Source organism: Carcharhinus amblyrhynchos, chromosome 12 (assembly GCF_965287045.1).
Source record: "Carcharhinus amblyrhynchos chromosome 12, sCarAmb.v2.hapA, whole genome shotgun sequence".
In the NCBI taxonomy this organism is placed as follows: Eukaryota; Metazoa; Chordata; class Chondrichthyes; order Carcharhiniformes; family Carcharhinidae; genus Carcharhinus; species Carcharhinus amblyrhynchos.
In genome coordinates this window covers 17,228,856-17,244,270 of record NC_137335.1, presented here as the reverse complement: position 1 = coordinate 17,244,270, position 15,415 = coordinate 17,228,856, and the positions used below count along the sequence as shown (strand labels likewise).

The following is a 15,415-nucleotide window of genomic DNA, read 5'->3' as shown; positions in this document are numbered from 1 at the left end:
TCCCCCTCACGCACCCCCCCCCGCCCCGATCCCCCTCACGCACCCCCCCCGCCCCGATCCCCCTCACGCACCCCCCCCGCCCCGATCCCCCTCACGCACCCCCCCCGCCCCGATCCCCCTCACGCACCCCCCCCCGCCCCGATCCCCCTCACGCACCCCCCCCGCCCCGATCCCCCTCACGCACCGCCCCCGCCCCGATCCCCCTCACGCACCGCCCCCCGCCCCGATCCCCCTCACGCACCCCCCCCGCCCCGATCCCCCTCACGCACCCCCCCCGCCCCGATCCCCCTCACGCACCGCCCCCCGCCCCGATCCCCCTCACGCACCCCCCCCGCCCCGATCCCCCTCACGCACCCCCCCGCCCCGATCCCCCTCACGCACCCCCCCGCCCCGATCCCCCTCACGCACCCCCCCGCCCCGATCCCCCTCACGCACCCCCCCGACCCCGATCCCCCTCACGCACCCCCCCGACCCCGATCCCCCTCACGCACCCCCCCCGCCCCGATCCCCCTCACGCACCCCCCCGCCCCGATCCCCCTCACGCACCCCCCCGCCCCGATCCCCCTCACGCACCCCCCCGCCCCGATCCCCCTCACGCACCCCCCCCCCGCCCCGATCCCCCTCACGCACCCCCCCCCGCCCTGATCCTCCTCACGCACCCCAATCCCCCCACTCCAAACAGGGTGATGATAAGGACCCTTGGGGAGGAGGGATACTACATTTTTTGTCAAATCCTTAAACACCACCCCCCCCCCCCCCCCCCATACCCCAGTCAGCCAAGTGGTCAAGGGGGTTCACCACCAGCAGGTACAGCACTCACCCCCACATCACCTGAACATCCAAATCCTTGTGTCCACCCAGATCGGCATCTTACCTGGCTTTGTGATTACCTAGGGTTCTCCAGCAGCTGGTTTCAGCATTCAGCCCTACAACACTTGAACATCCAAGCCCTCAGTGACAGCCCTGGAGAATGGGCATAGTCATCATGTGGAGATGCCGGTGTTGGACTGGGGTAAACACAGTAGGAAGTCTCACAACACCAGGTTAAAGCCGTAGTAATAATAATAATCATTATTTTGTAAATTAAGTTTATATGTTTGTGAATAGAACTCCCGCACACCTGATGAAGGAGCAGCAAGTGTTCTGAAAGCTACTGGCTGTTGCTACCAAAGAAACCTGTTGGACTTTAACCTGGTGTTGTGAGACTTCTTACTATGAATGGGCATAGTGACAGGGATCCTCTGCGTCACGAACCCTGTATCCCCAGTCAGCCAAGTGGGTGTCTGCCCTGCTTCATGATGGCCAAGGGGTTTTCCATACCCCAACAGTGGAGAATGTGTACAGTGACAGGGATCTCCCCCTCAACTCCTTTCAATAGGTCTGCATCCCTCTTCCCACCCACCTGGTCACTCACCCAGATGAGCGTCCTGCCCTGATTCATGATAGCCAAGGGGTTCTCCACCAGTGCTGTACTCTTTGGGGGTCAAGTTGTACGTTTAGGCCAGTCACATCTTTGTGAGCATCTGCCACCCTTTTATTGATTTATTTGATTGATTTTATTACTGTGACGTGTGTTGTGATACAGTGAAAAGTATTGTTTCTTGTGTGCTATACAGACAAAAACATATCATTCATCGAGTACATAGGGGAGAAGGAGAGGGTGCAGAATATAGTGTTGCACTTACCAATAGGGTGAAGAGAAAGGTCAGCTTAAAGATAAGATTCTTCAAAGTCTGATGACAGCAGGGAAGAAGCTGTTCTAGAATTAGTTGGTATATGTTTTCAAACTTCTGTCTCTTTCTCCCGACGGAAGAAGATGGAAGAGCGTATGTCTGGGGTGCATGTGGTCCTTGATTATGCTGGCTGTTTTCCCAAGGCAGCGGGATGTGTAATGGAATCAATGGATGGGAGGAGGCTGGTTTGCGTGATGGACTGGGCTACATTCACTCTTTGCAAGAAATTACAGTCTTGGTCAGAGCAGGAGCCATACCAAACTGTGATGCAGCCAGAAAGGATGCTTTCTATGATGCACCTGTAAAAACTGGTGAGAGTCCAGGCAGACATGCCAAATTTCCTTAGCCTTCTGAGAAAGTAGAGACATTGGTGGGCTTTCTTAACTACAGCGTCAGTGTGGAGGGACCAGGACAGGTTGTTGGTGATCTGAACACCTAGAAACTTGAAATTCTTAACCATCTCCACTTCATCTTTGACGTAGACAAGGGCATGCGTTCGATGACTATCTGTGTTTAGCAGGGTCAAACATGTGTTTGAGCTCTGGTGAAGTGTCATCCTGACTTGAAACACTGGCTGTATTCTCTCTCCATGGATGTTGTTAGACTTGCTGAGTTCGTCCAACATTTTCTGTTTTCACGTCATTGTTTGTTAGGTTGATTGACCATGCTCAAATTGCCCCTGAGTGTTGGGGGGATTAGCTGGCTAAATAGCTGGAGTTACAGGGATAAAGCCTGGATGGGATTGTCGTTGGTTTGGGCACGATTGGCTGAATGGCTTCCTTCTGCACTGTCGGAATTTTATGAATTGGAAGGAAGGGGATTGACAAAACTAGATTCTGTACTGCCCACAGGTTTGGGCTAAGAAGGCACAAACAAATTGTTAAGATGTTTGTGGGCTGATTTGAAGGAGTTGAGAGTGTCGGTGGAAGCTACTTCCTCCGGGGGAGTAGAAAGCAAGCCATAGTCTTTTCTTCATTCGTAAGTTTCCATCAGAGCTCAACAACCGTTAGAAGTAGAGACAGATCATGTAGGTTAACTTCCCCCATTCATCATCCCCTCTCTCCTGTTAGATTGGAGCTGTATAAAATGTTCGTTAGGCCAGAGCTGGAGTACTATGTCTAGTTCTGGTTGTCACACAACAGGAAGGATGCAATTGCACTAGAGTGAGTGGAGAGGAGATTCACGAGGACATTCCTAGGCTGGAGCATTTATTGTGAAGAGAAGCTGGCGAGGCTGGGATTGTTCTCCTTAGAGCAGAGATGGCTGAGAGGGGGACGTAATTGAGGTGTACAAAATCATGGGAGTCGTAGATAGCAAAGACTCTTTCTTTTGGTAGAGGGTTCAATAACCAGGGGGCATCGATTTAAGATAAGGGACAGGGGATTTGAGGCAAAACGTTTTTACTCGGAGGTTGGTTGGAATGTGGCGCTCACTGCCTGGAAGGGTGGTGGCAACAGGAACCCTCACAACATTTAAGAAGCAGTTAGGTGAACGTTTGAAATCTCATAGCACGCAACACTATGGACCAAATGCTGGAAAATTAGATAAGTACTTGATGGCTGACACTGACACGATGAATAAAAGGGCCTCTTTCTGTGCTGTACAAGAATATGACTCTATAAAGTGCTGACTCCATCAGGCCTCAGTGAGGTGATTTTGTTCATAATATTGTCATTTGTTTGCTTTGCTGCAGTAAATGATGAAGCCCCCCACTGTGATGCTGGCCAGGACGTGGCCTTGCTTCTGCCCACCAACTGGGTGTTGCTGGATGGAAGAGGCAGTGCTGACGATCAGGGAATTGTCCGATATGAATGGACCTTACTACAAGGAGATCCATCGGTTGATATGAAGGTAATTGATTTCTCCGCACCAGTTACCACTGCCTTCTGTCTGCACCCCTTTTCGAATGAAAGGGCCGAGGGGACAACTGCAACACACCAGAGTTAACGGTACTCGTCCCCTTCCCCAAATGAAACATTGTAGTGTAAGTCAATATGGTCTGGCCATATATCTACAAACCTTGAGATAAAAACAGAAAAAGCTAGATATCGCAAGTCAGGCAGCATCATGGATGAAGAAATAATTAACAATTCAGCTCAATGTCTTAGAATCATATAATCCCTACAGTGTAGAAGAGGCCTTTCAGCCAGTCGATTCTGCATCAAATTTCTGACAGGAGTATCTTACCCAGGCCCTTTCCCCTGTCCTATCCCCCTGAACCCACACATTTACCATGACTGATCCGTCGAACCTATACATCTTGGGACACTGAGGGGCAATTTAGCATGGCCAGTTTATCTAATCGGCACGTCTTTGGAGGAAACTGGAGCACCCAGAGGAAACCCACACAGACACGGCGGGAGTTCCACACAGTCACCTGAGTCCGGAATAGAACCAGATCATTGGAACTGAGGAAGGAGTGTTAACCACTGTGCCAAAGTGCCACCATATTCTATCTTCAGAAACCCCATGAGGAAGCCCGAGTAATTAAAGTACCCAAGAGCTCAGGTTTGTATCTTTGTCTGATCATGTTTATAAGGGTGAATCTCTGAAACTAGAGTCCAGTTAATAGTTGTGTTGTGAATACTGCCCTGGATCTATCTGTGATCTTTGTCTGTACTCAAATGTTTTTGCATTAAAACCTGTCATTGTAATTTCTTAGCTCAATAATCGTTCTGGTATTTTCTCAGACCCTGGAACTCAGACAGGTGCCAAACATTTGAAGTTTGCCCAGTGTCTCGAATTTGGAATCTGCCCAGTGCCTGGGGGAAAGGTGCAGTTCTCCCCAGGTGGAGATGGCAGTACAACATAGCAATCTGCTGTACAGTGTAATTTGCTGCAGTGAAATAAACACCTTCCTCCTTGAAAATTCACATTCAGCTGGGCATCTACACAGCCCCACTGGTGTGTTCTCTGTTTCCTCTTTGTTTGTTGTTACTGTCGCACTCTGTAACTTGCACACTGTATTTGTATGAGATGTGAAGGACAAAAAAGTCAAGATTGGAGCACAGCGTCCAATAAATAATCTGCTGGCCGTCTGCTGTTTGAGATAAGAAGCTCACAAGCATACTTTCTAACCATGCTGAATACTCGTCAGTTTTCCTTACTGAATTATTTTATGCTAACATGCCCAAATATAAAGACAGGTAACTTGGATGAAGCAAAATAATGGCTGAAACAAAATATTAGGAAGTCATAATAAATAATAAGCATTGACAAAGGGTCATCTGAACTCAAAACGTCAGCTCTTTTCTCCTGACAGATGCTGCCAGACCTGCTGAGATTTTCCAGCATTTTATCTTGGTTTCAGATTCCAGCATCCGCAGTAATTTGCTTTTATAATAGTAATTCATTCTTCAAACATTCTGTTCCTTTATTACTCTTCTTTTAGAATGAAGGACAAGGCAGGTAGAAGTAGGGAACCCTGGATGACTGGGGATATTGAGGCCCTGGTCAAGAAGAAGAAGGAGGCGGACCCTGAAGAGTATAGAGGGTGTAGGAGTAGAGTTAATAGAGAAATCAGGAGGGCAAAAAGGGGGCATAAGATTGCTTTGGCAGGTAAGGCAAAGGCGAATCCAAAGAGCTTCTACAAATACATAAAAGGCAAAAGAGTAACTTGAGAGAGAGTAGGGCCTCTTAAGGATCAACAAGGTCATCTATGTGCCGATCCACAAGAGATGGGTGAGATCCTAAATGAGTATTCCTCATCAGTGTTCAGTGTTGAGAAATGGATGTACGGGAACTTGGGGAAACAAATAGTGATGTTTTGAGGAATGTATATATTACAGAGGAGGTGCTGCTGGAAATCTTAAAGCACATTAAGGTAGATAAATCCCCAAGACCTGATGAAATGTATCCCAGGACATTGTGGGAGGCTTGAGAGGAAATTGTGGGTCCCCTAGCAGAGATATTTGAATTATCGCCAGCCACAGGTGAGGTGCCTGAAAATTACAAGGTGGCAAATGTTGTGCTTTTGTTTAAGAAGGGCTGCAGGGAAAAGCCTGGAACTACAGGCCAGTGAGCCGAACATCTGTAGCGGGTAAATTGTTAGAATGTATTCTGAGAGGCAGGATCTACAGACATTTGGAGAGGTAAGGACTGATTAGGGACAGTGAGCATGGTTTTGAGTGGAAAATCATGTCTCAAATTTGATTGAGTTCTTCTGAAGGGGTAACCAAGAAGCTGGATGAGGGCAGTGCAGTTGATGTTGTCTACGTGGACTTTAGCAAGGCCTTGACAAGGTACCACATGGTAGGTTGCTGCATAAGATTAAAACTCACAGGCTCCAGGGTGAGGTAGCCAAATAGATATAAAATTGGTTTGATGACAAGACAGGGTGGGTGTAGAGGGTTGTTTTTCAAACTGGAGGCCTCTGACCAGCAGTGTGCCTCAGGGATCGGTGCTGGGTTCACTGTTATTTGTCATTTATATTAATGATTTGGATGAGAATTTAGGAAGTATAGTTAGTAAGTTTGCAGATGACATCAAGATTGATGGCATAGTGGACGGTGAAGAAGGTTTTCTAGGATTGCAATGGGATCTTGATCAATTGGGCCAGTAGGCCAATGAATGGCAGATGGAGTTTAGTTTAGATAAATGCGAGGTGAAGCATTCTGGGATATCGAACCAGGGCAGGACTTACTTAGTTAATAGTAGGGTGTTTGGAAGAGTTATAGAACAGTGATCTAAGGGTCCAGGTTCAAAGCTCCTTGAAAGTGGAGTCACAGGTGGACAGAGTAGTGAAGAAGACATTTGGCATGCTTTGTTTCATTGATCAGAACATTGAATACAGGAGATATATAGAAGTTATATTATAGAAAGGATATTATTAAACTAGAAAGAATGCGGAGAAGATTTATTAGAATGCTACCGGGACTTGATGGTTTGGGTTATAAAGAGGCTGGATAGACCGGGACTTTTTTTTTCCCTTGGAGCTGAGGGGTGATCTTATAGAGGTCTATAAAATAAATGAAGGGCATAGATCAGGTAGATAGTCAACGTCTTTTCCCAAATGTCCAGGCGTCTAAAACTGGAGGGCATAGGTTTAAGGTGAGAGGGGAAAGATACAAAAGGGTTCAGAGGGGCATTTTTTTTCAGAGGGTGGTGAATGTCTGCAACAAGCTGCCAGAGGTAGTATAGAGGTGGGTACAATTGTCTTTTTAAAAAGTATTTAGACAATTACATGGGTAAGATGGGTATTAAGGGATATGGGTCAAACATGGGCAATTGGGACTTGCTTAGTGGTTTTAAAAAAAAAGGACGGCATGGACAATTTGGGCCGAAGGGCCTGTTTCCATGCTGTAAACCTCTATGACTCTAATCTGTCTCACCTGCCTCTTCCCTGCAATGGCTCCAACCTTTCTCTATCTTCATCTATTGCTGTTCTTGACGCCTTCTCCTGTGATCTCAGTTGGCTCTCCCACATCTCTCTTACCAATCAAGCTCAGACTTTGCTTTATGTTCTTTTTCTCCTCCTCTACAACAGCTTTCAATTCCTCCTGGAGCCTGTCCAGCACCTAGGCAGGATACAAGGTAAAGGATGTCAGTTTGTGGGCCATTCAAATATTTTGCCTCTCTATCACAATCTTTAATTTATTGATCACTGTCATGGTCAGTGCTTCTCTCAACCTTCTCTTGTAATTCTCCCTTCTAAACTCCAAAACGCTTTCCAATATACACTTCCTCCTCCCTACATTCTCACACACTGGGACCCCATACCGCTCCACTAACTTGCATTCTGCATTTATCTGTTGTAAATGAAACTGTTGTTTTTTACTGGATAATGTGGAGTATATTTCCTGCCTTCATAATATGATCAGAAATAATGCAAAGTTCATGTAATGTGTTATGTTTTAGTGACTTTAGTTCAGCTCTTAATTATTAAAAACCATCTGTATTGCAAAGTGTGATTATCAGTCTAAAGTCTAAAATGTACATGACGTAATGACATGTTACAAAGCTAATAAACGAACAACAGTCTGGGCACAAGACACTAGAAGGAGACTCCAGTGCACCCTAATATGCTAACATGAAGAAGTATTAAGTTATGTTTTACTTACCAGCAGCATGGCTCAGTGACAGCACACTCACTTCCAGAGTCAGAGGTTTATGGGTTCAAGTCCCTCTCCAGAAACATTTGCATAAAAACTAGGCTGATACTCATAGGACGTTCTGGGTTGTTCCCCTTAGTCGAAGGGTCAGTCATGAGAGACAAAGGTTCAAGGTGAGGGGGCAGGAGGTTTAGGGGGGATGTGAGAAAAATGTATTTTTACCTAGAGCGTGGTGACAGTCTGGAATGCGCTGCCTGGGTTGTGGTAGAGGCAGGTTGTTTCACATTCTTTAAAAAGTACCGGGATGAGCACTCGGCACATCATAACATTCAAGGCTATGGGCCAAGTGCTGGTAAATGGGAAGAGGTGGGAGTTCGTGTTTCTTGTATGTCGGTACAGACTTGATGGGCTGAAGAGCCTTTTCTGTACTGTACGATTCTATGATTGAGATGTTAAACCAATGTCCTATTGGATGTAAACGTAATTGCCAGGATGAGGGGAGAATTGAGAATGTTTTCACCCACAGCATGGGAAGTTCTGAAACTCACTGTCTGAAAGGATGACTCGAGCATAATCGCTCATTGCTTTTTTAAACAAAAAATTCCTAAATTTTCACCATGCTGAAAACTACAGGGCCACCGGCCAAGAACTGAAAATTGGAATTAGGCAGAATAACCTGTTTTGAGCCAGTAAAGATACAGTGGACTGAATGCCCTTCTGATGTGCCATACGTTTTCTGTTTTTCTACACTGACAACATTCGATGGGGCAGGGGACTCATTTTAACATCTCGTCTGAAAGATTGCCTCTCCAACAAGGGAGGCACTCTCTCAGTGCAGAGGCTATCCGTCATGTTTCCTGACTTCCCTGACCGGCAGCTAAGCACCAGCTTAACGTTCATTGCTCTCGCTGAGACTATCAGTTAAATTTACTTGCAAACATTAGGTTTACACAGAAGTGCAAACAATACAATTGCGAAGCTGGCTTATTTGTTCTTGAGGCTTGAACCGTTCTGACTCTGGTGCTAGTGCATGACCTCCGAGTTACAGTTGCCACATTTAATGTATGTGATATTAATTACATAGTAATATGTTTTTGATAGTAAAGATTTAAAGAATTTCTTGTGAATCTGTTCTTAGTCTCCACAGCCTGGCATGTTGAAATTGAGCGGCTTACGAGAGGGCGTGTACATGATACAATTGTCGGTCACGGATACGATTGGACAAAAGAGCGATGACAACGTCACCATCACAGTGATGCCGCCAAAGCACCAAACAACAGGTCAGTTCTTCCGCGAGTTAACATGAAGCATGTGACGCCTAATGACACCCAGCCCACTCCTTGCTGCTCTGTAAAGTTTATAGGAACAGATATTGGCCTACTAACCCCTCAAGCCTATTCTAGCATTCATGACTTTTCTGTACCACTTTCCCACCTTGCTTTCACAACCCTTAATATGCCTGCCAAACAACAAAAACACTATCAATTCCTATTGAATATCCATTCCCTACCTTTTTTGGGGAGAGAGTCCCATATTTTCACTTTGTGTGAAGAAGTACTTCATAACAGTACATTGCTAATTCTCAGATTGTGCACCTTTGTCCTCAATTCCCCCATTTATCCGTCAACTCTTTTAATCATCTTAAATACTTCAGTTAGCTTGTCCTTAAACTTTTCTACTAAGAAGTTACAGCGTAGTCTGTGCAACCTTTCTTCATAATTCAGCCCTTTTAATCTTGGTGAACTGTAGTGGATCTGCACCACATACCCTCCAAGCCCAATTTGCACTTCCCAAAACTGAACGCAGTACTGGAAATTTTGTTTAACATCAGGAAACTTCAACCCTCTATACCTATAATAACTCCAGGAGTTGGCTGTAAAAGAAGTGCATCGTTGCACAAAATAAAGTAAAACCACAAGCCTGTGTTGAACACAACAGGACCCAGCTGGGACAATACAGTAATGGACCTACTCAGGGGCCTACTTTATACAGAGCTCAATGTACGGGCTCTGCCTGGTGAGGTAATGACCAGCCCCCAGGGAGCTTGTATTCTACAAATCCTATGGGGAAGTCAATTGGTGATTTCCCATGCAAATCCTGAGGATTATCACAGTATCCTAATCTCAGAGGTAAAGGCTAACATCCCATTGGCCTTTATAATTATTTTGATATCTCCACAGGCACATTCAGGTAGCTTTATCTGGTTGTCACCATGCAGGATGGAAGTACTTGTGACGAACAGTTAGAGAAAGCAGCTGAATTCTCTCATTTGGACTACTGAAGTGTTCAAAAATCAGACCTCGCAATAAGGTTTTCCTTCCTGACTTCTCAGCCTTGAGAGAGTACTGCCCCCAGAAACCGAAAAGAGCGTACAGGGCCTCTCGTCAGGGTTCCTCACTCAGCTGGAAGTTGCAGGCTGAAACCAGGAAAGAAACAGGGTGGAACAGAAATCCTGCAGCCACCTTTAGGGTGCTTGTACAGTCACTCATATTGAGAGCCTATAGGTTCTAACACCAGGGGTGTAGCGGGGATGTTGCAGGTACAGCAGATGGTAAAGAAAACAAATGGTATGTTGGCTTTCAGAGAGAGAGGATTTGAGTACAGGAGCAGGGATGTCTTGCTGCAGTTATACAGGGCATTGGTGATGCCACACCTGGAATAGCATGTACCATTTTAGTTTCCTTATCGGAGGAAGGATGTTCTTGCTATAGAGGAAATGTAGAGAAGGTTTACCAGACTGATTCCTGGGATAGCAGGACTGATATGAGGAGAGGCTAAATTGGTTCAGATTATATTCACTGGAATTTAGAAGAATGATAGAATGATAGGGGATTTTATAGAAACCTATAAAATTCTGACAGGACTAGGCAGGGTAGGTGCAGGAAGGATGTTCCTGCTGCTGTGAGTGTCCAGAACCAGGGATCACAGCATAAGGATACAGGGTAAACCTTTTAGAACTAAGACTGGACATTTCTTCACTCATAGTGGCGAGTCTGCAATTTGCTATCACAAAAAACAGTTGAGACCAAAACATTGCATGTTTTCATGAATGAGTTGGATAAAGTTCTTGGGGCTAAAGGCATCAAAGCACATGGTGGGAGGGATGGAAGCAGGAACAAGACCACTGAGTTGGATGATCAATCATGAATACAATGAATGGCAGAGCAGGCTCAAAGGGCTGAATGCCGTACTCATAATCCAATGTTCTATATTTTTATGAATTTGGAAAATGGACAAAGGGATGGTGAGGTCCTATTGCCTGGGAATCTTAGGCGCTGGGTACCTACTAATGAACTCAATGGTGTGTGTTTGGCTCATAATTTCATTTGGAATTTTCTGGTTGCTAACTTCATGCCTACCTCCATTGAAGACATTGTTCGTCCTTAGGATTACCAAATTTTGGACTTCCCAGAAATCCTCATGAGTTTTGTCCCCTGCTAGCAATCAAAAATCATAGGTATATATTTTTTAAAAAATCATACATGAGGGGAGAGAAAAAGACTAACTGATTGGATTATTCTTGATAATCAGGGCGGTGGCAAAGATGGAGATATCAGGTGATCAGTAGTTGGAAGTCGGTCGTGTGACAACATCCAGAATATATCCAATCGAAGTTTGTCACCTTGTCCCTAATTGCTTTGAACCACAATGGTCATTTTGTGGTTATATTGCTGGGGATGGAAAGACCAATTGCATCCTACTTTAAGGGGTGTGTGACAAATTGGTGCTTAGGTGTAGCTGTACTTTGCCTCTTGAGGTTGCTGTATGAACAAAATAGCAAGCAAACCAGCTTGAAGCACAGCAATAATTTTGAGTTTCCTTAAGGACTCCTTTTTCTCCCCCTTTCCCCATTCACACTTCCATCCCTTTCCCCATTCATCCCCCATTCCTTTTCCCCACTCATCCCCCATTCCCCTACTGCCACATCTTCCGTAGTGCCAGATTTTCTGTAAACTTAAACCTATGTTGTCTGTGCTTGTGGTTGGCTGTTTACTGTAAGTGTTCTCCTAGCAGGAAATTGGAACCACCCCTTTGAGCAGTCAGGTGCATTTTGCGTGTTGCTCTGCTACATTTTTATTGCATGTTTATCTGCTTTTTGCTTACATGTTGTGTGCATTCATACTGCTCTGTAGCATGTGCATGTCACTGTACACACTTGCATGTGGTGTTGTGCATTTCCATGGTTGCTTGTTGTATTAGCGAGTTGTTCCATGTTGATGTGTGCTTTTGTGTTCTGTTACTGTACCATATTATTGAGCAGCAGATGGTTATTGCATTTCTGTGTATGCATCCATGTGGCTGTGTCGTATGCACTTTAATCATTGTGCCAATCTAGTCTATTTCTGCAGGATATTGCTAGCACTTTCTAATTCAATGAGTATTTTCATTATTTTTAGTCCCTTACCTGGGAAGTGACCTACATTAACTGCGCAGGCTTTGTAGTCATCCATTGTCAGCCTTGTACTGCATGTCTGTGTATCAGCCTAATATGCACCCACTCACCCTTGCTCAAACTCACTCTTGTACTCACTCTCCTCTCGCACTTGTTCTTATCGGCTCTCATCTGTATTCACTCTCACTTTCTCCCACGTTGTTCTTCTCATACATTCAACCTCTTTCATATGCTGTCAGAAATATTCGCCTTTCCTTACACACACCCCTCTCCCCATGCTCTGTCTTCTCACACTTCCTCCTCTTGCACTCACTTATAACTCCCACGCCCTCATTCTTATCCACGCTCACTTTTTTCTCTCCCCACCGTCTTGTACTCTTTCATACCCTCAGAAGTACTTAACCTTCCTTCCACACACAAACTTCCCCTCTTTCTCACAGGAGCATCCTTTTACACTCGCCCTCGCTTTCACTCTTACTTTTACAGTCAACACTTTTCCGCTCTCACTTTCATATGCTGGCTCATGGTCGTCATCGTTCCCCCACCAGTCAGTATAGAAAGTGACGACTGAATACCCAGCCAGTCTTCTCAGAGGAACTTCTTACAGGTCCAAAGAAGGCCAGTCTTCATACATCCTAGAAATACCACCAGCACAGGCTCCGCAGTGCTTCAAGGAGAAGGCAGGTAAACGGAAGCGCCTGAATCTCTGAGGAAATTTAGCTGTGCAGGTCACATTGGTTTCTTGAGTAAAACTACAACGGAAAGATAAGAGAATCATGCAGCATGGAATGAAGCCATTTTGCCCAGTGTTCCTGCGCAGGCTCTGAAAGCTATCCAATTGTCCCACTTTTCACTCTTTCCACAAAACCCTGTAATTATTTGGTCTTCAAGCATATATCCAGTGCCCTTTTGGAAACCATTGTTGAATCTGCTTTGACCTCCACTTCGGGCAGTGCTTTACATATCATACTCGCTGTGCAAAACCCCCACTGATTCCTCTGTCAGTTACCTTACGTCTGCGTTCTCTGCTGATTGATCCTCCTCCTGTGGAAATAGTTTCTCTTTTACTTACTTGATCAGTTCCCTTCAGAATTAGAGCACCTACATTAAATCTTCCCATAACCTTTTCTGTGCTAAGGAGAATAAGCCATCCTCTCTGGCCTGTCTGACTAACTGAAGATCCTCACCCATGGTATCATTCTGGTAAATCTCCCCTGCACTCTCTCCAAGGCCTTGACCTCCTTCCTGTTGTGTGGCTGTGCGGCTTCCAACAGTTTGATTGTCTCACGACATTTTCTATCAAGCAGCCTTATTCCTATGCCTCGCTGACTGGCTCACACTTGAGGTTTACTAATGCAGCATTGTAGCCAATACTGGAAGGAAATTGTGGGAGGGAAGGAGGTGGGGGGAGGTCCCCTGCAGGTTGATCCGACCTTGGTCGGGTCCCACCATTTCAGACAGTGTTTCCCTTTGGGAATTCCCCTGTTTTTTTTTCCTTTTCTTTTGGAGGAAGGAGAGGAGGAACAAGCAATGGAGGCCAGTTCAGCTCCGGCATCACTGGAAATACTTGCCGCCCACTCACCAGTGGCCCCCAGACCAGAACACACGACACAAGACTCTAACTCACCCCCATTGAGAAGCAGGGCTTGAAGAGACTTCAGTTTACAAGGTGAGTTGCAGCCAAACACACAAGAGATGGCAGACAGGAAACATTTGGCCTGTGCCAAAGTCGTGACATCCAATGTATCAAAGTAAATACTTCCCACCCAGAGCCATGTAATCTCTTGGAAGAGATGAAAAACCAGTTTAAAGCCCCTGGTCGAAGGGTGAGGACTGGAAAATGTCTCCAAGCTCCTTGGAGGATCCCACTTTGACCATAATTAATGCGACCAGTTCTGTACCATTGCTCTTGATGACCTCTGTCCCAGCAGAAACAAACCCAGCTCTTATTTAAAGGATCTCAGTCAAAAGAACATTCAGCACATGAGTTCCAAAGGTCCATATTTCTCTGGGTAAAGAAGGACCATCAATTATCCAACCTTAATCTTCCCTTTTGTAACTTTGCAATAACTTGCCCCTCGTGTTCTGTTGCCGTCTCCACCATCGCCACTGCTTGCTAAAGTCTCCACTACCCTTCTCTGCTATGACAGGGACATCTTCAGCATTAACTGTCAATAAAACCGAGGCAGCATCAACACAGTTAATCTTTCAAGCCAGTGGCCTTTCTTCTTCAGCAGTGGAAGAAATTTGAGATTGAACAGTTCCTAAGCTAGTGCCAAGGTTGAGGGGGAAGAAGGATGAAAGGCCTGTGATATGGCAGAGGGCAGGGCAAAGATGGCAATGGTGGGAAGCAAATAGGGTTAGTAATGTGACAAGTAAGGACGCAAAAGATGATCCCACTGGAGGTGTAAATGGACCTTGCAGACTCTCAGCCAGCACCTGCTATTTGAGAAAAGGGAGTGGTGATTATGATGTGATGACATTGAATTCAGTATTTGGGCTGGAAGGTAATAAAGTGTGCAATTGAAAATGAGGTACAGTTGGTCAAGCTTCATTTAAACAGCGCAGGAAGCGGAGGACTGATGGACCAGGATAGAATGGAGTAACTGTGTTTTTAATTTCAGACTTCTAGCACCTGAAATAAAAGCAAAATGCTGCAGATGCTGGAATCTGAAACAAAACCAAAAAAAGTGCTGGAAAATTTTAGCAGGTCTGACAGCATCTGTGGAGAGAGCATAGAGCCAACGTTTCCAGTCTGGATGACCCTTAGTCAGACCTATAATATTTTGCTTTTGTTCTGTCATTTGCCTATTTCCATTAATGTGAATCGCAGATACTTGGTGAGCGAGAGCAATTTCAAACGGCTAGTTTTCATAGAATAACAGTTACTTGAAGCAAAGTAAAGTGACTTCTTTAGCTCCTTTCAACTGTCGAAAGACTTCACCTGGCACAACAGTGACTATCTTACAAATGTGAATGAATGCCAATTCCATCCCCTCCCTCACTCGCCATTGAACAGCTTACATAAGAAATAGGAGCAGGACTAGGCCTTCGAGCCTGCCCCGCCATTCAATAAGATCATGGCTGATGTGTCGTGGCTCAGTTCCACATTCCCGCCCTCTCCCCATAACCCTTAATCCCCTCGCTTATCAAAAACCCATCAACCCGCGTCTTAAAAATATTTAGCGAGGCAGCCTCCACCACCTCAACGAGCAGAGAATTCGAGATTCACCACCCTT

The 15,415-nt window shown here is 45.6% G+C and overlaps 1 protein-coding gene across 2 annotated transcripts in view; it reads left to right on the top strand.

Moving 5' to 3' along the window:
* Window positions 1-15,415, top strand: part of lrp11 (low density lipoprotein receptor-related protein 11) — a 28,239-nt gene that overhangs the window by 1,170 nt on the left and 11,654 nt on the right. For both annotated transcript variants that reach the window (XM_080200130.1, XM_080200129.1), the window contains exons 2-3: window positions 3,427-3,584; window positions 8,922-9,063. In XM_080200130.1, the coding sequence (XP_080056256.1) occupies window positions 3,427-3,584; window positions 8,922-9,063 (300 nt within the window). The remainder of the gene's footprint in view (window positions 1-3,426; window positions 3,585-8,921; window positions 9,064-15,415) is intronic.